Source organism: Halyomorpha halys, unplaced genomic scaffold, assembly GCF_000696795.3.
Source record: "Halyomorpha halys isolate HHAL.00 unplaced genomic scaffold, Hhal_1.1 Scaffold83.1, whole genome shotgun sequence".
Taxonomy (NCBI): Eukaryota; Metazoa; Arthropoda; class Insecta; order Hemiptera; family Pentatomidae; genus Halyomorpha; species Halyomorpha halys.
This window is the reverse complement of record NW_027115065.1, coordinates 640,533-663,093: the sequence shown is the minus strand read 5'-3', so window position 1 is coordinate 663,093 and position 22,561 is coordinate 640,533. Positions and strand designations below refer to the sequence as shown.

Genomic DNA, 22,561 nt, shown 5'->3' with positions numbered 1-22,561 from the left:
CCTTTTGACCGCCCCCGACCATCTTCTTCATAATTTAAACTATAAGATTTAGTTTATTGCAATATTGTTCAAACCTCCTACCAAATGAAACATGCTAAGCTAACAGTGAAAGTGAGCTAATTCGAATTTTTAAATCTAATGCTAACTTCTTTAATTCTGTTTGAAGTTATAGTTTCTTGTAGAAGTTGGTTATCAAATTTCCAAGAGCCTGTATGAATTGCAGGTACTAAATCTAATTAGAACGATTAGAATGAAATGAAATTCAGAAAATGAAGTGATTTTTTTCTTAGAATATTTTTATTTTCAGTCAGTGGGTGAAAACCTGAAGTAACCCCACTTTACCGTTTTATTTTTGAGCTTACACTTGAAGTGAGCTAACAGGAGAACTTCAGTTCCTTCTAGAACAGGTTGGCAGGTTCAAGTTGCACTCTCAGGGGATCAGACAGACTAGTCGAGGCATTTTAGAAAAGAAGTACCACAAAGTAAAAATTAAGAAAAATAAAAGAAAATTATTAAAATATTTATCTTTTGATCTAGAAAATCTTTATTTTAATAATTTGATGCCGAATCCATATTTTAAAAATAAATAGTTAAAATAACAGTCTGAAAATTCCTGACTTTAATTTTCACTTATTCATAATAATATTAACTTACCGAAAAATTTAATAGTTAGTAGACCAAAATTATTTTCAGAACATAGTTCCAATTCTATAGCTCAAAAAAGATTAAATTCTCATGCTTAGTTAGACAAAGAAAAAAAGAAAAGAAATTCTTTTGATATAGAACATAAAATAGTATCTGTATTATTAAAGTAATGCCCAGGTTTCATAGTTGGGGGATATTACCTGAATTAATCATAATTTGCTGTTATCGCTAAGGTGGACTGTATTTGAAATAAAATTGATTATATTAAACAAAATGAAAATAAAACCTCTGTTCTTGTAATAGATATAAAACAATTGATTAAATTTTTTTGTCAAAAGGGTTTACAAGATAGTTGTTGGAATTTAAATTAATTTTGACTATCGATAAGACTGAGTTTACATGAAATTATGGAAGGTATTATAGGTTACTTAGAGTGATGTTTAGATGGAACTTGAAGACTGGTTTCTCTCTTGCTATTTTCCTCTCTCATCTTCCCACTATCACTCCTGCCTGAGTGTGGTGAAGATCTACTCACTCATGTTACGTTGTAGAACAGTAACAAAACAGATGTGCCAACTCCTCTACTCTTCCATGTGTTTGCCACAAGAGGGCAGCATCTCAAAGTCCCATTAAAAAATGGCTGACTTCCTCAAACAATATTTTTATACTTCATCAATCAATTGACAAGTTTTTAAGAGCAAGTTTGCAGTGTCCCCGGTGATAACATGATAAGAGTATAAAAGAATGTGTGCACTTATCCCTACTATCTTTTTTTGTCTTGGCGACTGCGGACTTGCCTTTAAAAACTATAAAAATGTCAATTGATTGAAGAAGCATAAGGAGACAATTGATACCATGCTATGTCATTCATCAAAACTTGGGTTAGGCTCTAGCTGCATAAACCACAAATCTTTACACAACCCAGCGGTAAATTATAATTTATTTAATATTATTTACAGTTATCGCTGTGGTAAAAGATAGGGTAAGAATAAATAACATTATAATTAATTTTTCTAATAATTTTATTACTTTACATAGTTTCTTCTCTGATATTTTAATTAAAAATAAGTTTATTTTATTTTCTTAAAGAAAATATAATTACTCAAAACACATTTAAAAAAAAAATAGAAATTGAATTTAGTTGTAATCTTCATTTAATTAATAACAATAAAAAAAAATCTAAATACAAAAAAGAGGAGAGAGCCCTCCTTACATTTGAATTCTTATAAATAAGTAGTCTTATAATGTAAGGAAATCTTGCCCTTTCGTTTCCAATATATTTTCCATCTCTCGCACTTCCTTGCACCAAACATTTAGCCTATCGACCATGGATGATATCTAGAAATACAAAAAATAATTAAAAGACAAATAATTTCCCATCAAACTAAATAAAAGTGATAAATAATTCCTTCAAACAGAAATTATACAGGAGACTAGCTAACCCTGTAATACTTCACTACTGCTAGATTTGAATATGTACTGTGTACATAGATTGAATCAACACTATTGAAAGTTCGATATCAATTTAGTTATAATTAAATACTTATGTACATATTATAAGTTTTATGTCTTGGCTACAAATTCTATATATATATATTTTTTTTAAATCGGATTTCAATTAATTTTTTTTTTTGTTTTGTAGGGACTTTATTCCACCAAGATAAGCAACAAATGAACATTAAAATTTATTTAAATAGATAGGTGATATTGAAAATTTTCTATATTTTTGTAAATACTTGTCTGATTTACGTGATTTTTTTTTTCTTAGCTTAGGTTATTCCTTTACCTATATTATCTCTTGTACATCATATGAAAAAATGTATACATTTAATTATGCATGATTAATGTTTAAGCATGATCATAACTTTTATTCAACTGAAAAATCCAGGATTTCAATTGCTAAGAACCTTCCCAGGACGATACACCTTTCCTTTCCTTTTGAAACTTTTGCAGAACAATTTGAAAAAAAACAAAAAAAAAAAACACCATGCAATTCATGTAAGACTTTTATTTTGAATATGTACTGCGAATTCCTGAAAATTTTATAAATTTAGATGGAGCTGGTTTTAAGCTACACACCTCAAATATTAAAAGGTTTTTAACAATATTCAGTAGGTGATTATATAGTAAAATGTATTGGATAACCAGTAAGTAAACAAAAGTGTTATAATAGATAAAACATCATAAATACCTGTTGCTTATTTAGAACTCGGGGTTTAAGCCACGTCATGTGGACGGTCTGACCAACTTGATCTATAGCCCCCTTCACGAGTCCCTGAGCTAATGCTTTCATCACCAACAATTCCACCTCTTCGATCGGCAGCCTTGTTGCTTGTGAAATTTCAACGAAGGTCAGGTCTCGCTTATTGGAGGCTCTTTTAAAGGTCATCTATATACATATAATGATCAATAATACATATTCATATATGATGAATCAAGCATTGACTAAAGATTTGAAAAAATTCAAAATGTAAAAAAAAAAATTGACTATCCATGATTTTCTTAAAATCTTTCAAATGATAAATGCATAATTACTAAACCAAAAATATTGACAAGACATAATATTGAAAATACATACCTCCATCAAGCAAAGAAGAGAGATTTTCTGGCGAAGTTTTATCTCATGTGCTAATAGATCAGGAATTTCACTCCATTTAGGTTTCATTAGCTCAAACTTCGCAATATCTCCAGAGTTAAAAGCTGATAGGAGGTCAATGATCCATGCGTTACTAGTTCCTTTCAAACTATCAAGTACAGGGTGTGCTAACTAAACAAAAATAAATAAAGATATCAAATTTACGCTGGAACTTCTCCTAAAGAAACATTACTGTGTTAAAAATGCTAAATACTTTTTAACAGGAGTATACCAATTATCATAGAATAAATATATAAGTAATAAGAACAGAGAATTAAAAAATATATATGAAGAGAAGATGGTCGGGGGTGGGGTCAGCAAAAAATACACAAATAAACAAAACTTATTTATTTGTGCAAATGTTTCCAATAAAATTTGATTGTTGCGACCCTAATTAAGAATATAATTGTTGATTGAAACACATACATAACGTCCAGTCACTACAATAAACATTATAAAAAACCTCAAGTATACCGTGTTATAGGCAACATAGTGCCAATAATCCTGCACCATGACAAAACTCAGCCACATGCAACAGCAAAGGCTCTACACAAGTGGAAGTTCCAACTGCTTTTACAACTTTCTTGCAGATTTTTATTTCTTTACTCTACTCAAGAGAAACCTTGAGGGTAATCATTAGACTACCGATGATAAACAGCTATCAAGTCCTGGATTCAGGACTTTTGAAGCATAAGAAGTGTACTATAATTTAAATTTTATCTTATCTTGCTCCTTACTTTCATTTATATTCTCTAAGCATTTGTGCATTATTTTTCAGCCGTCCCTTGTATTAAAAAAAAATATAATCATAACTGATACGAAAATTAGTTTGTATTATATAGATCATATATAATTACATGAATACTTATGATAACTAAAGAAAAGTCTACACATTTCTGTTTAATTTTAAGATTAAAAATTTAGTTTAATGTTAATATTGCAACTTACTAGTTCACCCAAATTATAAACTCCTTCTCCTAACAGTGCTGCAAGGCCGAGGAAGAAAGCGTGTTGAATTTTATCATTTTCACTCAAATCAGACAGTTCGATACAACCTAGATACCTAAAAAATAAAACAATATGATTTAATTAAAAATCTAAAACTAAATAATGCAGCTTATATTGAAGCAATAATTTTCCAATCTATACCCCTTCCTAATTTAATTAATACTAAGTAATAATTAATAAATAAATAATTCTGTATGAAGATTATCAGTTGAGCTGAGAGAATTTAAGGATAAGATAAGCCTGATAGCTGTCAAAAAGGTACTAAGAAAAAAAGTAAACACTATTTATTACGCATTTACATTTGACCAATATTTCAGGTTTTTATCAGGAATGAATATTGAATATTCAATGATAATTCATATTAAATATTAACTTTAATATGTCAATTCCAAAACATTTTATATTTTCCTGAATCTTGATAAATAGGCAAGTCGATGGTGTATGAAATCTCTAATCAGCCACCATTTTGAAATACAACGGCTGCTAGTAATGTCTATATCAAAGAAACATCTGGGATGACGTGTGACTTTTGTGCTAAACTTAGAAATATGAATTAAATTCATTTTAAAAATTACCCAATAATTTCTTAGAAAAGCAACAGATGGGTAAGGAGCTGAACTGAGCAATGCACTGCAAAACGGAAGAAACCTTAATCGTTATGAGGAGAAGATGGTCGAGGTTGAAACATTAAACATACACAAATCAGTAAAACTAATTTATTTGTACCAACATTTCGACTTGAATTTCAGGCCTTCATCAGAGTGACTCGGGCGGAGTTGCTATCAAGAGTCAAATCGGCACAAATAAATAAGTTCTACTTATTTTTGGAACTTTACTGACAGCACCTATAAACACTTCAACCTTAATTATTTTTTACATCATTGCAAACACATATTGCATAAATTAAACCCCACGGTTGCCAAAACCCAGAAATGGCCAGACAGTATCCGAAAATAAAAAAAGACAGCACACAGCAGATGGCGTACTGCGCTATATCAGCTTATTACACCTATTGTAAACAGTTACTAAGGATAAACGGTGGATGACAGATTTATATTATTCAATAGTTGGATTTTATTTATCTCAAAACATTGGATTTTATATATCTCAAACAACCTCAAATTCGAAGAAAAGTTAATTATTTTTTAGTTTTTGTCACTTAGGTTCATTATTAAAAATAATAAATAAAAGGATTCTACACAAACAATTTCACAGTAAAATCTCATATTTTATACCTAAAAGATTAAACTGAATAAAACAGGAGTTATACTAACAAATACAAAAAATCTTGCAGTTTTTAGATCATAAATAAATATATTAAAACTTAAATCCCACAAAGAAATTTAAACATACTATGCCAAACCACAATATGCAATGATTTATTCACCATACCTTAGTGCAGTTCTGTAGTAGTCTGCATGATGACCTTTTTGACGATAGTATTTACTAGCAAGGAGATAAAATCTACCATGGACAGTCGTTATTCCATCAGCTTCATCTAATATTTTTTCAACATCATCTATGATTTTCTGAAATTTATTCAAATTATAACTCAAATGTAAATGAATTATTTGGAGACTAGAAATTAAGTCAATTAAATAAGCAAATACCTTAGCCGCTTCTAGGTCATTAAGTTGCTGCAAAAGAATATTTCCTTGCAAGACTTTGATAAGTGCAACGGCGTCCGAATTGCTTCCAACCTTAGGTTCAATTGACTGGAGGAAGGTTAAAGCTTCCTTTGGATTAGTGTACTGAACAACTATGTGCGACACTATTTCAACCAAAGCTAAAGGATTTATCCTAATAAATATTAAAATAAATAGTATTACAAAAAGACCAGCTAAACCTCAAATTAGTTAGAAAATGAGTCTAACATACTTGCTTTCAAAACCTTGGATAAAGTTATTGTAAAGTTCTATTAATTCTGTTCCTTTCTGCAAATGGTCCTTTTTAACAAAAGCTGCCAATTTTAGGGTCAATTGATGCCACAACCTGTAGAATTCAAATATTCAGTACAACTATTAATGAAGAACAAATACTTAATAAAAATAAACTAACTTTTTTGTGTGGTATTCTTCGAGAAGAGTCCATTCTGAAGCAATATCTTTAGGAGTTGAACTTTGTTTAGCTGAAAGATAAGCGTTAACATCTTTCGAAACTGAAGCCATTTCTGAATTTGTTGTATTACTGTGCAATTTTATACTTTTATCGTTCGTGAATAGGTGTTCAACATTATCTTTAAGCTAGTAGGTTATAAACAGTTCATGTGAGCAGTATGAACTATAAGTATCATAAAACTTGATTGTTCAAGTTATAGAATGAATAAAATTACTGATTAAACATCAAAGCGAAAATATTACGAATGAAATTTTTCAAGAAGAGCATAATTCATATTCGAATGTTCTAACAATAAATTGAATTTGGTCTGGGTGCGGTCAAATAAAACTCAAGTAGTAGATTGGGGTACTATTTTTATTTGAGCCAACATCGAATGTACAAACGTATATCAGAAAAAAAAAATTCATAATAAAGAAATAGAGCTGGAAAAAATTATTATTAGGCCTAAATGCAATACTAAATTTGCAATATGCACGTTGAATATTAACAATAAATAAGTAATGAGAAATTAGCTCACACAAGGATACGAATTACGATAGGCACGATAGACGATAAAATAATTTATATTTTAACACCATTTTTATATTGGTCAAGTAATAATGATTTTTTGACCTGACAACCAATTTGTATTTTATTTTTGCGAGTTAAAATGTGCCCCACTCTCCTTTTTTTGTTTTAATTGAAGGCTCTGTGTATAGGTATAACTTATGCTGTGTTTGTTTTTTGTTTTTTTCTCTTTTGGTAAATTTTAGCCTGCCTGCGGGAGCCTGTATATCTTATCTTCAAATAAATCACTCGGAGTGATTTAGGTGGGCGTTTTGTTTCGGGTAAACCGAAATAGTTGGATGAGCCCCGTATAATGTAGGCACTGCTAGTGGTGTGACCTAGCATCATCTCTAGCTCCTTCTGTGGGGAGAGGAAGACAATAAAGGCACGAGGCAACCTTTTTCTCAGTCCAAGCATTAATTGTTTTTCTTCATTCTTCTTCAGTGTAAAATGAGTGAGTAGAAACATCTCCGGCAATCGAGGTGAGGATAAATAGAGGGATGCGAAGAGAAGAAAAAAGAAGCATGAGTAAGCAAACTTCCTTCTATATATGATCCACACCTGTTGGTCCACCGTCCATCATGATCATTAAAAAGCATATCTACAGTTTTCATATATCCATAATAAAAATTAATTAACACACTTTAACTATAAATGTTTTGTAGGAGGATAGTCCGGGTGGCGGTCAATAAAGGTATCAAATTAGTAAAATAGAACTGTTCATTGTAAACAAACGTTTCGCCCCAATTTGCAGGGCTGTAAGAATGTAATTCTGTGACCAACTTCATTGTTACAGTCTTGTAAAGTGGGGCGAAACGTTAGTTTACAATAAATAGTTCTCTTTTACCATTGTGATATCTTCATACGGTCAAATATCTTCTTTCAACATAAATGTTTTGTTTCGGCAACTCCTATAGCTATATGTAAATTACCCAAGAGATTTTTCTGTTTATTTTTTCATTTCAATTAATTTATATATACAGTCCACTTACAATACCCAACCAGCCAGTCAAAACAGAAGTAACCCCTGGACTTAAGTTGAAGGCGCACTTCATACAGTACTGTAGCGAGAGGGAGCAAGCGGTTCAGTCTCAACTCGCCTGAGCGCTGCACCTCGAGCCTCATCGAAGATCTCAAATTTACAAATTACTTCATCTTGTAACAGACATACTGTAATTTTTATGTATTAATAATTTCTGTATATAACACTTAACAATGTCAATAGAATGATTAATAAACGATACCAAAACAATGCACGAAACTATCTCAAGAAGACATGTACCGACCGCTCCTCGGTCACAGCCACATAGACTAGGCCTATAAATAAGGGGCTCTAAATCCCCTTTTTGATCTTTGATCCACAGCCTTGCGCACTCACTCTACTTGAGATAGAAAGGTTTATTGCCAATCGATTCTCACAAGAGCTGTTTTTTAGTATGCTCGCCCATGATGATGGCCTATCTCTATGGTATATCTTTATGGCCTATATCTATGATATGGCCTATCTATCAGCAATCTTAGTCCGTCTCCTTCATCTCGGCAACTAGAACTGCTACTCAACCTCAGACTCTCTCTTACCTAGACCTCCTCGACCTACATCAGTGTCCAGGGCTCATCCCCTGGCACGGCCCTTCCTTTCTTACCTATTATTGAATACGCCTTGTCGAGGGCCTTCTGTAAAGTGGATATCAGGCTGGAGAGCCGCCTAAGTCTTAGACAACCTCGTCAGTACAATTTAAACCAAGTAAAACCTTAACTACTAGAGCTTCCACGGATTTTTACATTAATTAAACAATTGATTTATGATTATATGAAATTTATTTTTCTCCAACAATGTAACAAAAACTATTCAGAGAAGATTTTTATAGTTCAGAACGATGGGGTTGTTCTTGCAGAATAAATAAACACTGATTTAGTGACACAACCACAGCATATGATAACGCTTTCAATGTGAGAAAATCAGGATCCAGATGATGAAGTTTACCACGTGTGGGTAAATCATCAATCGCCTTTGTTAATAATAAGCGTTCTTTTTCCGTTTCAAAAAGGTGTTTTTTCACTTTGTCAAAAGCCTCCTTAGTTTCATCAATTTCAGATTTAAGAGATGATCTCTGGAATACTTTCTCCCGAGTAGAATCTCCATGGTGTTGAGCTACAGTTCTTAGCTTGGTGATCCAATCACGACGGCCCCTAGCATCACGTGCTCTCAGTTTCAAACAATTCCCACAAACCGAGCTCACTGTGAACGTATTCGAATCCTCATCACTAGGAGAAATGATGGCTGAAATCAGATTGGTCCAGCCTTTAGGTCGTTTCCATTTGTCACTTTCGTTTATAAAATAACTTAAAATACCAGTTTTAGCATTCAAAATAAACCAACGAAGTTGCCAACCTTTCATCATGTTCGTGTACTTGGAGAGCTGACCCTCATACAACTGAGAAGATACTCCAACGAGTAAGTTTTGATCTAGACTCAGGTTATTCGGTTCATTGGTATTAGAAAAAGACTGAGAGCTTCTCGATGACAACGTCTCAGAGCAAAAATATTTCTTTCTATTTCTTTTCCTGTTTTTTCTCATCATATTTCTCATTTTTCGGGGATAGCCTTTGAAATAAAAGTTGTATTAGCTTCGTACAATTTTTTTTTTTTAAATTACATGTAAAATTAATGAAGATATAACATATCAATAGATAAAGTACATTAAGTAATCGATTCTCCTACAAAACTAACTGAATAATTCAGAGATAGTCACCATTTACAATATGAACCAGCATTTTTCCAGGACAATATTTCGCTTATCCTTATGTTCATTTTTTTAAAACCAACATAAAAACATTTATGCTATATTAATTAGACTTATATTAAATTAGTTCATTAAATTAAATCATAAATAATGAAATATTATTGGAAATAACTTTATTATTATTTAATATGATTAATAATCACATGGGTGATCATTAAATATCGTATAAACAAATTCTAGTGCATTCCAAGTATCACACTATTTCATGTATTATTTCTGGGTTGTAAACTTTCAACCAAAAAAAAAATTAATGTTCAGTTACTATTACATTTACAGGTATCTAGAAACGCGAAAAACGAATATCAACTTAATTCCTGCCAATAATACAACAGTTTTACAAAAGATAACAAAGCTGCATTGATCGGAAAAGGTTGGCCAGTCTGATCGAATCAGATGATTTCATTCATCTTTTTTTTTTTTCTCCTTTAGTGATTCATAAAATTATTTAATATTTTGCATCTTTCCATTGTTTATTATAGCTAATAAAGAGAACTGTTTATTATTTTATGGGTGCGGTCAAAAGAAAACAAAAAATAAAAAATAGTTGTTTTACTAATTTTTGTTTTCTTTTGTGAACGCTCCCCTGATCATCTTCTTTATAATTTAAAATAAAAGATACTTTAGGGAAAGACTTTCTTGAAAATTCGACATTAAAGCCCTGAGTGACTATTTCAACAAGGATAATAAAACCTTATATATAACTCAAGGGGGCCTCAAAACATTTCCTTCGAAAATATAATTCGAAAATTTTCAAAATCGCAGTCCCACATATTCTATCTGTAGGTAAGTGAAGGGCAAGGGCCGTTTGTAGACCAAACTTTAACTCGCTCGTGACTGCTGCGGCGCCGGTTCCTATACGCCCTTGGTTATCAACTTTTGTTTCTGTGGCGGTCCAACGAAATGAAAACTTGACCCTCACCATGGTTAGAATAGGATAGACCCTGTACATAACTTCTTCTCTCACATGTTAGAAAAAAATGTTGCATCAATTATAATTATTGTTTTGTAACCGAATTGAGAAAATAGGTTGCAAACATATTTTGTCAGCGAAACGAAAATATTTTTAATACTAATAAACTTTAAGGTTAAAAAAGTAAAGTAGAGTTATGGCGTTTTTTAGGAAATGGTAGAAAGCATAAAAATCCAGCACTTCTAGTGCAATTCATTTTCGTATCTGAGCTATGCACACAGAACATCATGTTTGGACATGAATTGAACATTTTGAAAGATATTTCATTATTTAGAATCTGAAGACTTTTAAACGTCGATAGATTTCTTTTAAGATCTATGTCTTGAAGAAATATTTCTTCTATTTTATCTTTCATAAATTATTGTTAAAGTAAAAACATAATCTAAGGGTTTTAACACTGGATTACTCACAACTAAAGCAGCACTTTACGCCTTTCTGTGGATTAGTAAAGTAGCTCTTGACCTTCACTGACAGCGTCCGATTCTGCCTGAGTGCTTCGGTGTACTGCCACAACACTTCCATTACCACCTTTGGGAATTTGTATATTTCGGGTTAGTAATAATTTTAAAAAAATAAACACTATAAATTTGTTTTAAAAATCATCTATTTATCATCACGTAGTGCCACCAGGCTACGAAGTGGTCCCATCTCAGATAAATAATAGATCTGAAAAAAACACAACAATTCCTAATAAATCCCAACATTCGAACGTAAATTTATCTTATGATCATTTTCTATTTAGAACAAAGGTGATCATAGACAGATGATTGTACTCCTTTTGAAAATATACGGATGGCCGATAAAATATTCATAACCTATACCAATGATTATTTTTTAATATTTAATGGGTATTAGCTCAGGTGATCATTAATTATTCTAATTGACTGGTAAATATTTTCAAAAATTTCAAATTGTAGTAAATAAAAAAAAAAGAATTATTTAAAAATAAGCAAATCTATGTTCTCCTCTGTAAGTGGTAAAATGAAAACGACGGCAGGATGGCAGTGTAGCAGTGGTGTAGTCCTATATATTAATAGACGACCCGTGTTTTTTTCCCGAGTACCTCCCGATAACTCAATAATGGAAGAATGGGTTTCATATATTGGAAAATTTACGAATACAGCACTGCTGTGTAGCCTTTTCTTTTTTGTTTATACTCTACCTCGCTATTTCTGACATTCGAAGAAGTTATCCAGTATGATAACATTCTAACCAAAGGGTTCAGTTTTTATTCCATGGAACAACTACGAAATAAAAGTCAACTCACTCAGGGCCGTTATCTGCACTGCAGTCTTAAGGTTCCTAAGGTGGCCCCTCAATACACACGAATACAACTACCTTCGGTTGTGTAGAACTGTATGAAGTCACTGCCATGTACAGCAGTATCGACCTAGGTTAATGCGAGGACCTTTACAAATCTTTAGTATGCATTCCACATTGAAGCAAAGCAGTTATCCATCGAAATCTTTTGAGAAACTAGGTCTGTTCAAACAACCACTTCTGTCCGGAGCATGCGCAGTATGGAGGTTTCCTCCCAAAACCTGTATTGCGCATGCTCTGTACAGTTCCAGTCAGTAGTAGTTGGGACAGACCTACTGTAACACGTTTGCCAAACTAGAGCAAATTCGCACATGCGCAAGCATTGACTGGTATTAATCTTGTTTGAATTCGCCCCCCCCTCCCCCACTTCTCTTTTCTTATTATTTCTCCATTATCTATTGTCTTTATTAATTAATGTTTTTTATTTTATCTTCTATGCGATACAACACGAAAAGGCCCCTCACCTCCGGATTTAAAATAGCACCTTTTTTTAGAATGGATATCTCATAAATAACAACTAAACATAACAGGTAACCTTAAAATACCAAAGGTAGTAAAAGGTAAGACCCAACACGAATTACTTTTCTTTTTCACAGTAATGAATTTATTAATTCACTTTTTCTTTATGTTTTAGAGGGATCGGGGGAAAAAAAAATCGATTATCGGCGAGTGTTTTGTGTTTATTTTGCGTTGTTTCAGAACTACGAACAAATGAATATTTGAGCTTTTCTTGTTTTAATCAATTACAGAATTTCCTAAACCTTTAGATTTAATAATTAACTGTTGTTTAAGATTGTATATTTTAAAATTCTATTAAACCTTTCTTGCTTTCTTTGTTTACCAAGAATTTGTTTAACTCTTGGATTTGAAGCTTGGCAAACCTGTAGAAGTACCTTAACGTGCTATTCAACTAATTCAGGAAAATGCTTTAGCACTTATACATCTTTAGATTTTAACAGAAAAAATGATTTTCCTTATTAAATATCCTTCACAATTATAAATAAAGGATTCAGGTCTGGTTCACATAATTCAAATTTTAATATATAACAAGTAATTCATAATTAATTAACTAATTTATAGTCTTTCCTATAACATGAGTTTTGTTTTTACCACCTCAAACACAGGAAACTTTAGTATTTTTCCTTTGAGGTTTCAAAATAATCATACTTTTAAATAGATTGAGGTTATAAGCTGGTAATTTTCAGAAGCTGGAATAAATATAGAAAAACCAAGAACTTAACTTCCAAATTAAATTTAAAATTTTTTTCTAATTAACAATTTTATTTTAAAAGATCATCACTGGGTAATAGAATTTATTTGATGCCAGTTAAATAAAATTTTCTTAGAAAATATTACTTTTTTTTTTTTTAATCTAATAACAAAACTGTCAATTAAAATTTTGAAACTGGACTTGGTAGATTCCAGAATTCACAGCCTCAATTAAAAATTTTATATAGTTAACAGTTTACTCTCTCACCCTTGTGTCAATCAATATGTCACCTCACTTGTATCTTATAGCTAACACTTCACTTACCATATCACTTTGTAACTTCAAAAGAGAAGTATTTAACTTTTTTATTTGTTTTTTGTTGTACTAGGAATAATTGTATACATATCGACTGCATATGAAGAAAAGCACTAAATATTTAAACAATGATAAAATTGAAGAATTCTGTAAGTAACAAATTTATTATTGAGATGATTGTATTCTAAGAATTAAGCAGGTAGCAAACAATAGATGTCATGTATCAGCAATAAATAACCGATATTAACAATCTGAAACAAGGTATAATTTTATTATTCGGTTAAACTACATAGTTTTCACATTGATCGGTCTAGACTCTACTATCTCCGTAGATCACATTTAATGTGGTTTAAAGCTGTGAAATACATAATGTCATAAATTTATATCGCTTTTTAAGTCAAGACCGTTCATAAAAAAAATAAGGTTTTGGGCTGAATGTTTATAAGGAAAGTCATGATCGGAAATAAAGATTTTTAAAAACCTTCAAAACTGATGGTGTCACAATAACACTTTTTTTATAGTAGAATAAATTATTAAATAATGTAAAATGAAAATCTTTTTTAATTTTATTGCTTCTTGAGGAATTAGGGGCTGGTTGCCTATAATTCTGGAAATAAAATATATTAAATTTTTGTTATGAACGATCAAGTGTTCTCTCTTATAGATATAGGTTAACAATGATAATAATTAAGCTTAATGACGAAAAATATTAGTTCCATAATACTAATAATTAAAATAGAACAGCCATTTCCTAAATCAATTCTTGCAGGAACATTTTTTATATTGTAACAGGAGAGCTAGGTTTGTCATTTTATCACTCAATACTGGCAACTGAAGGACCAATTCAGTTACCTCCTCTGATCTGCTCTCCTGTTACAAAATAAAACAGCCAGCATTGCCCCTCCCCCTCACAACTTCTGTTTCATCTTTTCTTGCGTCACAAAATCAATTTACTCCCTTATATATATTTTTTCCAAAGTGTAGAGTGTTGATAAAGAAGTTTCACTTGAATAAACAATGAAAACTAAGACTGTTGAAGGGCCATCATTCTAAATGGTCTTCAAGTCCTCAATGTCTTCAAACAAGGTATGTACCAAGGATAGATGAAATTGCCATTTGTCTTCCACAGAGTTACTTAGTGTGAGGACTTGTTAAAGGTGTAGCATTCAGAAAACCGTAAATCACGTTTCAGTGGATTTCCTAAAATTCTTATAAATAAGAAAGAAATTATATATAAATGCCCGATGTTAATCTATACCAAAAAATAAATAAGAATTTTTTTAAATTGACAATTTTATAAATTAGATCTGAGTTAAAAGTATTGCTAATAACCATTAAGAATGAAGAAGCAACTTAAAATAAAAGCAAATTAACATTAAAAAAAAATGTTTATAAGAAAAACTATTTTGTCTAAAGTCTCCAAATTCTCAAATCATGAAAGATGGAACAATGTTAAAAGCATATGAATGGTAAGAAACATAATTCATATAAAAGACATATGTTTGATAAAAAAAAAATAAAAGGAATAAGAAACAACAGGAAATTAGGATAGATAAACATTAAATGAATGATGTTCAGTTTCATGCAAGAAACAGTAAACATCAAACTTTTTTATATATAGGAAGATGGTCAGGGTTGCGGTCACAAGTGATTCACAATTCACTTGTGACCGCAACCCTGACCATCTTCCTATATATCAATTTTTACGGTCAACTACATATACATATATATCAAACTTTTTTCTTTATTTATGTTTTATCCTTACTGTTTCATGCAAGAAACAGTAAACATCAAACTTTTTTCTTTATTTATGTTTTATCCTTAATGAAATTTCAACATCACATCACATGAAGGCAGCTTTTTTTTTAGATTATTTTCTTTGTATTTTTTTTTTTAGAAAAGTAAATATTAGCAATAAAAAAAACATTATTCAGTCTGTCAGTTGCCATTATGTATAACAAGACACAATCCTACATTATGCTACTCCTAATCTTAGAAAATTAATTGAGCTTTTTCTAAGCTGAACATTACAGTCCGATTGGCAGTTCTAGATTACTCATTTTTGATCGGCCACCTGCTACACACTGTAGTTCTTAGGCTTGAAATATTCCCTACACCGCTCTTGGTATATTTTCAATGAACGATCTTTCACAATTTCTTCCACAAAAAGTTCATTTTTCAGCATACGCAACTAAAAAAAAAATTTGTGGCATTAGTAATTATTTAAAAAACTGTAAATGTTTTATTTACGATACACTCAAATAAAATTGGTATATTTGATTAACTACACGTCACAAAAATTTAACAAAGTTTGCTCAATTAAATAAATGATCTAATTAAGTAAGTAGATTCAGTACCGAAACAATCTTCAGGTACCCATAGTGTAAAATACAAAATTTTTGTAAGTTAGAACAATAATCCTAGAAAACCTATATAACCTCTGCCAGTTAGCTAGTTAACGAAACCTAGGGTCAAAATGATGACAAGAAGAATAAACGGGCATATTATGGAAATCTGTTTCATATTCAAAGTTTGAAAACCACCCATGGGATGATTCAGCTAATTTATAAATAATCCATACAATTAATCCTTGTAGTTTGTAATGCCATACCAGAGCCCTGTTTCATAATAAAGTACAAACTAATACTATCAGTCTTGTAGATTTATCTTAATTCAATTACACTGACTTGTACAATAGTAACTTGTATTTTAGTATTTTTTATTTCCTGAAATATCACTAATAGTCATCCCTATCATGAAAAAAATAATTATCAGTATTATTACCACACTAGTTTCTACACTTGTACTATGAACTAATACTATTAGCTTTCATTATGAAACAGGGCCTGGCCACCCCAGCAAGTAGTTTATCAAACAACTACTAGGTTGCGCGAGTACCTAGGTCCTCTATAAGAACCGAGTGTTCATCTGCTCCTCTTATAGTCCTACAAATACAGACAGAAGCTTCATCTCCTCATCGGAATTTAATAAACTCTCTTTCCCACGAGGACTAAAGTTTTATCCCTCCACTCATAGTATCCATTCCTGCAGTGCCTAAGCTTCATCTTTTAGCCTGGTATCGATAGTGCTCGAGAATAATACCAGCTCACTCTCTCCACTCCAATGAACATGCCTTGCTGAGGCCTTCTGAAAAATCTAACACAGAAAGCTGCCTACAGACCACATAATTAATAGGACCCACCCTGACTAGTGGATGTCCCAATACCTCACAGAGCATAAATGTGGGATTCTATCAGGCTCGTGACATTGGAAAGGACATAAACCTCCTCTGCCCCACCTGCAGTATTCTGGAAAGATATGCAATATCATAAAAGACATTCAATGCCTCGTATCATTGCTTTCACTATAATCAAAGATTATAAGATATTTGTAAAAATTTAAATGTGATGTGAATAAAAGCATGTAGCCAATCAACGAATCAAATAATTTAAAAAATATTTGTTTGTTTTGTCAGTACTAATGAACAGATTAATTAGCGTATCCCACCAAATTACTATATAACATATTTAATTGGTATACCAACACTACAACTACATCTTTCAAGTATATAAGTAATTAAAATATCTTCTAATGCCTACTTTGATACACAAGTGTCACTCCAAATGGTGGATGGGGGTGTTCTCACCCTAATATACATAATATTCTATGCAATATTATATTTCTGAGGGTTATAACACTGTTACTATTTCATTAGGAAAACAGCTATTGATTTCCACTTCCTCAAAAGCGATGATTAAACCCTCAAAAGAGACTTCTTCAGATGAGATCGGATATAAATGAGAATAAATAAAAATAACAACGGTATCTCGTTATAACAAACATCTATGATTGACAATTTTCTCATTGTATATAGATAAGTGAGTAACCCATCCAACACGTCGGAGTGACAATTGTGAACTAATCTCAAAAATTATTTGTTTAGCATGTACATATATTAAACAAATAATAATTATGGTTAACTAACTAACCTTGTTTTGTTCCTTACTAAGAACCTTATTAATTGTTAGATCATCACCACTCTCTTTTTTCTGTTTTAGTTCATTGATTTTATCTGATGTAACATTAATACATTTTTTAATAGACAGTTCACGTTTATCATAATTAGATTGTAACTGAAAATTTTAGATAAGCATTAGAAAGTATTAATGTACTACACAACTTTATGTAACTTGCTTCTTTCCTTATTACCTACTTCATCATATAATTGTTTACAATTCTGTGATAGATCTATTTCACCCCTAAATGAAGGAGTTGGTATATTTACATTTAAGGCATATACAATCTTATCATCCAAGTCCCTCATTTTCTTTAGAGTATCCTAGAAATAAATGTAACCAAAATAAAATTTATTTCTGTTGAAGATTTCACAAGAGGGCTTTAATATTTATACCTGGAATTCCAAAAAATCGGCGCATTCCATTACAATATTTTATTTTCTCTTTACTTATACTTGAAATTTAAACAGAAAGATACTAAAAGCACATGATATAAATTTTGATAATTTGAAAAATTGGGGTTATAATTTAGAGTAATCGATCACATAGTGCAGCGAGGTCACAAATGAAATTTAACTCACTTGTAAAAGAGCCTTTCTAAAGTATAGCTAAATCAAAGCTCAAAGACGTGTATTTCATAAATGAGTCACTAGATAATGAAACATGGTATTAGCAAATTTATTATGAATTCAAGTTTTTGGTAACATTGGATTATTTAGGTCTGATTTCACAGGTTTAAAAAAAAAAAATTTGTTTTCTTAAAAAAAAAATAATGAATGGAATATGGTCCGGGTGCGGTAAAAAAAAACTCAAATAGTAGGTAATTATACTATTTGATTGAGCAAACGTTTCGCCCCACGTTGCAGGGCTAAAAAAGATGCAAAAACTATAGTTACAAAAAGGAAAAAAGAAAAAACATAAGTGTAAAATAGCAGGGGTATAAAATGAAAAGTAAGATATAATAAGAAAAATTAAAGGTTGTAAATAGTAAATGAAAAGGGTAATAGTAACAGATAGATTAGAGAAGAAATATTAAAGAAAGTACAAATAAAGAGATGAAAAAAACAAAAAAAAAAAACAAATCAAATAATGAGACATAATGCATACCTGTTTTGACGGCAGTCAAAGACAAAGTGACAGTTTGTATTGGGAGGAGTGGGGATGGCAGTTATGCCAGAATAACGAAAATAATTTGTAAAGTAAACATAGTAAAAAAGTATTTAAATTAGGTGAACAATAAATGGTAATATACATAATAGGGGAAGAAGAAATATTGATAAAATATATTAAAAAAAAAAAAACAGATAGAAAAACAAAGGAACAACAACAAATGAAACAAACAAAGGAAAAGTAAAGTATAAAATAATGGGATACAATGTGTGTAAGTGATTAAGAAACACAATATACTAAATGAGCGGGGATACAGAAAAGTGTAAAATATAATAGAAAATTAATAATAAAAGTGCAACGTGGGGCGAAACGTTGGCTCAATAAAATAGTATAATTATATACTATTTGAATTTTTTTTTACCGCATCCAGACCATATTCCATTCATCTATACACACGGTCAATCAATAATCTTCCAGTAAAAAAAATAATGTTGCTATTAAATTACGGTGCATGCTGACTTAAGGTTTAAGGTAATATATAGTAATTTGCAAAAGTTTTCATTGTTTCAGTTATCATTTTAATGACTGAATGACTCAAATGTAGTAGATAGTAATTTTTCTAGTTTCCAAAAAACCTTTTTGTCGTCGTCATTCTCAAAAATAGAGAAGAGAGGATGAAATTAGATCTTTATGACAACGGCAGGACCATATTGTTTTCCAGTAAAGTTGTATTAATGGCATAATATTGTATAATTGTATAATGGCATTATTAATTATTTTTATAACGATTTGACCTTTAGGTAAATCTCAGCTTTTAAGTTTTGTTCAATGCATCATCCAAGTGATTAATTAATTTTTAAATGATTATTAACATTGAAGATCGGAGCTTAACCTAATGGAGTTCCAAGTTGTAAAAAAAATGCGCTACTCTGAAGTTGTTTTGGCCTTAATCAATCATATATAAATAAAAATAGGCGTGTATGTCCGTATATATATCATTTTGCTAACACATCTACTTAAGGGGAGTTCACTGGTGTTCGTGTGTTGCAGGAACCTTGAGTCTCTCTCCATCGTGCAATACAGTGGTAGAATTTTGGTCACTGTAGTTATCTAGGAAATAAAGGAGTAGATTGTGGTTCACGTAAGAGTTTTAATATTTCGACTAATAAATGTGACTTCATTCCCATTGAAGCAAGTTCAGTACACGAACATTATTGTTTTCGTTTATCATTATTAGTTTATTATATATATATGATAAACGAAAACAATATGTTTGTGTACTGAACTTGACGTCAATTGTTTACGAGGAGCATAAAATACAAGTTAAATAACAGAAAGCAACTAGTCTTTAGTAATAACAAACAAAAATTCGATTTTAGTAATGCGAACTAATTTATTTTACTCATTTTATTAGGCCTTGACTACGCTCTTGACTTGTTTTAAGTGTTCAGCACTGGCTCTTTGCCATACAGGAACGCCACCAAGCCTAGATAGACATTTTATTAGTATTTATATATTAATTAAAAAAAAAAAAACTTTTAAGAAATACCTTAGGAATGATTAAATTAATTATTTATTTATTGAAATTTACAATTGTATACAAAAAAAATGTGAGCTTGGCGCCGAAACGCGCCTGATGTGACAACTTTACGCTAAATATTGGAATAATAATATTAATAAAATAGACACACAATATTTGAATCAAGATATTTATTTTCCTTTACAAATGATATTTATATTTAACAATTAATTTCCATTATTCTGTTCATAATCGGACGATGGTACGAGACTTCCAGTATCTATAACCTCAATTACCGCCACCACCGCACTCTCCGTTACGCTACACTTTTGCCTACATGACTTCCAGTATCTATAACCTCAATTACCGCCACCACCGCACTCTCCGTTACGCTACACTTTTGCCTACATGACTTCCAGTATCTATAACCTCAATTACCGCCACCACCGCACTCTCCGTTACGCTACACTTTTGCCTACATGACTTCCAGTATCTATAACCTCAATTACCGCCACCACCGCACTCTCCGTTACGCTACACTTTTGCCTACATGACTTCCAGTATCTATAACCTCAATTACCGCCACCACCGCACTCTCCGTTACGCTACACTTTTGCCTACATGACTTCCAGTATCTATAACCTCAATTACCCCCACTACTATACTACTAAGCCACGCCCATTCTATTTCCGTTACGCTACACTTTTGCCTACATGACTTCCAGTATCTATAACCTTAATTACCAAGCCATACTAAGCCACGCCCATTCTATTTCCGTTACGCTACACTTTTGCCTACATGACTCCCTGGAATCTAATTTATAAGACGTTGTCACGTCAAAAATACGATAAGTAAATTTGATAAATGTTTCAGGACACACGATAATCTTGAAAAGGAACCTTTAAATTAGGAGATCCTGTGGCCATCTTTTTTCAGTCGCCTCGGTGGGTTATCAGGGATAAAGATGAGAGATTAATAATGGTTTTGTGTGGGTACGAATTTTGAAAATGAAGAAGGTATGTCTATTTTGGACCAATTCTGCAACGAATGGGATATTGAAATCTTTATGGAAAGATTAACTGAAATGTAAAATTAAAACTTACTCCGCTGATAATTATCAGAATGACATTAAAATCAGTACCTACATTTTATGTGTAAAATTGATATTAATAAGTGGGTGGGCATGTTCTTAACATTTTATGCATAGGATACAATTATTTATACCCAACGAAATCAAAATTATTTTTAATATCTGTGGACTCTTAAAAAGATTTTTAAAAAATAGATAAAAACAAAAGAGTACCTTTGATTGCGTTGGGAGATTAAACAAGATTGTGTTCTTCTGAGATGACTTGAAATATTAGTTCTGGAGTTACCCCTGCAACATTTTATCAAGCTGTCACTTAAATATTACTTATAATATGCCTAGGAATAATTAATTCACAAAAAAATCTCCAACACCGCGAATTAATTCAAATTTAAAACTCACTAATACGGTATAGTTCCAACCTCCACAATAAAGAATACGCTTATCCCCTTTGAGCCAGAGCGAGTGTAAATTAAATACATTTTATATATTTAAATTAGTTATAATGATGGTCTATATAAGTCATGGAGCAAGGTGGCTCAGTGGTAAGTAAGCCACTGTGCCTCTAACTCCAAGAACTTGGTTTCGAATCCGATTGTGGGCGATAATTATTTAATCCGTTACTGTTGCCATGAGTCAACCCCGTGGGCTCGGGAGCTCTCTGGGGTCAACCCAGCCTCATAAAGTTGGTACAATTAATTGGAAAAAAATATGCGTTCGAACGTGATCCTGAACTAATCACCTAGCAAAACCGTTAGTCTAGTAACAGTACTTGTACTTCCTTATGGAGTATTTCTCTCCTGACCCCTCATGGGTTATAGCAGAACATATTTAATTTAATTAATAAGTAATTTTTTTTGTGGACTAGTGCCATTAATTTTAATGAAATAAGAGAAAAATATTAGCAAATTTCACGCAAAAATTAGTTTCTATAACATAATTTTCATGGTGTATTCATACTGCTGTTGTTTTCTCATGTTTCTCTTAAAGTAATTGAAAGTTGTTTTTTTTTTAGTTATTTATTTAATTTAATTTACAACTGTACAAAATAATACAATAGGTAAATCTGTAGTATGTTTCATATACACTTGAAAATCTAGGGAAGGAACCACCCATTGGTGGTACTTCAAACATTAATTTAAATTAGAAGGTCCCGTGGCCATCTTTTCAGACGCCTCGGAGGATTATCAGAGATTGTCAAGGATGAAAGATTAAGAATTAATGGGTTAGGATGGTTAAGGAGTTTGGAATGAAAAGA

At 31.4% G+C, this 22,561-nt stretch overlaps 4 protein-coding genes across 7 annotated transcripts in view; all 4 read right to left on the bottom strand.

Annotated features, from left to right (window-relative positions):
• Window positions 1–1,649: 1,649 nt before the first annotated feature.
• Rpn9 (regulatory particle non-ATPase 9) lies at window positions 1,650–6,505 on the bottom strand. Its single transcript, XM_014439324.3, has 8 exons — window positions 6,347–6,505; window positions 6,167–6,280; window positions 5,899–6,088; window positions 5,681–5,817; window positions 4,229–4,343; window positions 3,224–3,412; window positions 2,837–3,034; window positions 1,650–1,983 (listed from the first exon to the last, which is right to left on the bottom strand). Exons 1-8 carry the CDS (start codon window positions 6,454–6,456, stop codon window positions 1,885–1,887), a joined length of 1,152 nt encoding a protein of 383 aa, XP_014294810.1. The 5' UTR covers window positions 6,457–6,505; the 3' UTR covers window positions 1,650–1,884.
• A 2,246-nt stretch (window positions 6,506–8,751) lies between these two features.
• LOC106693024 (oxysterol-binding protein-related protein 11) lies at window positions 8,752–12,223 on the bottom strand. Of its 3 annotated transcripts, none has more exons than XR_010844736.1 (3): window positions 11,994–12,223; window positions 11,137–11,254; window positions 8,752–9,557 (listed from the first exon to the last, which is right to left on the bottom strand). XR_010844736.1 is itself a non-coding variant. In XM_014439323.2 (3 exons), exons 1-3 carry the CDS (start codon window positions 11,246–11,248, stop codon window positions 8,815–8,817), a joined length of 744 nt encoding a protein of 247 aa, XP_014294809.1. In that variant the 5' UTR covers window positions 11,249–11,557; the 3' UTR covers window positions 8,752–8,814. The 3 variants fall into 3 exon arrangements, 1 of the variants encoding a protein (XP_014294809.1); XM_014439323.2 differs by lacking the exon at window positions 11,994–12,223 and having other exon boundaries at window positions 8,752–9,233; window positions 9,345–9,557; window positions 11,137–11,557; XR_010844737.1 differs by lacking the exons at window positions 11,137–11,254; window positions 11,994–12,223 and adding an exon at window positions 9,706–9,831.
• A 3,407-nt stretch (window positions 12,224–15,630) lies between these two features.
• Ccdc58 (Coiled-coil domain-containing 58) lies at window positions 15,631–18,138 on the bottom strand. The gene is made up of 4 exons (XM_014439320.3): window positions 17,983–18,138; window positions 17,785–17,910; window positions 17,561–17,704; window positions 15,631–15,762 (listed from the first exon to the last, which is right to left on the bottom strand). Exons 1-4 carry the CDS (start codon window positions 18,010–18,012, stop codon window positions 15,649–15,651), a joined length of 414 nt encoding a protein of 137 aa, XP_014294806.1. The 5' UTR covers window positions 18,013–18,138; the 3' UTR covers window positions 15,631–15,648.
• A 1,927-nt stretch (window positions 18,139–20,065) lies between these two features.
• LOC106693011 (centrosomal protein of 78 kDa) overlaps window positions 20,066–22,561 on the bottom strand; it is a 14,966-nt gene continuing 12,470 nt past the window's right edge. For both annotated transcript variants that reach the window (XM_014439308.1, XM_014439309.1), the window contains exons 7-8: window positions 21,520–21,594; window positions 20,066–20,183 (exon numbers count right to left, since the gene is read on the bottom strand). In XM_014439308.1, coding sequence (XP_014294794.1) covers window positions 20,108–20,183; window positions 21,520–21,594 — 151 coding nt within the window. In that variant the 3' untranslated portion in view covers window positions 20,066–20,107. The remainder of the gene's footprint in view (window positions 20,184–21,519; window positions 21,595–22,561) is intronic.

Coding starts and splice junctions, on each gene's coding strand:
- Rpn9 (XM_014439324.3), bottom strand. CDS start 6,456: ATGGCTTCAGTTTCGAAAGATGTTAACGCTTATCTTTCAGCTAAACAA. Junction 3,413..4,228: donor TTTATAATTTGGGTGAACTA/GTAAGTTGCAAT, acceptor ATTTTTGTTTAG/TTAGCACACCCTGTACTTGA. Junction 1,984..2,836: donor GAGTTCTAAATAAGCAACAG/GTATTTATGATG, acceptor TTGTATTTCTAG/ATATCATCCATGGTCGATAG.
- LOC106693024 (XM_014439323.2), bottom strand. CDS start 11,248: ATGGAAGTGTTGTGGCAGTACACCGAAGCACTCAGGCAGAATCGGACG. Junction 9,558..11,136: donor CGTAAAGTGCTGCTTTAGTT/GTGAGTAATCCA, acceptor TTTATTTCAAAG/GCTATCCCCGAAAAATGAGA. Junction 9,234..9,344: donor GTACACGAACATGATGAAAG/GTTGGCAACTTC, acceptor ATCTGATTTCAG/CCATCATTTCTCCTAGTGAT.
- Ccdc58 (XM_014439320.3), bottom strand. CDS start 18,012: ATGGAATGCGCCGATTTTTTGGAATTCCAG. Junction 17,911..17,982: donor CCGATTTTTTGGAATTCCAG/GTATAAATATTA, acceptor ATTTATTTCTAG/GATACTCTAAAGAAAATGAG. Junction 17,705..17,784: donor GTAAACAATTATATGATGAA/GTAGGTAATAAG, acceptor TAAAATTTTCAG/TTACAATCTAATTATGATAA.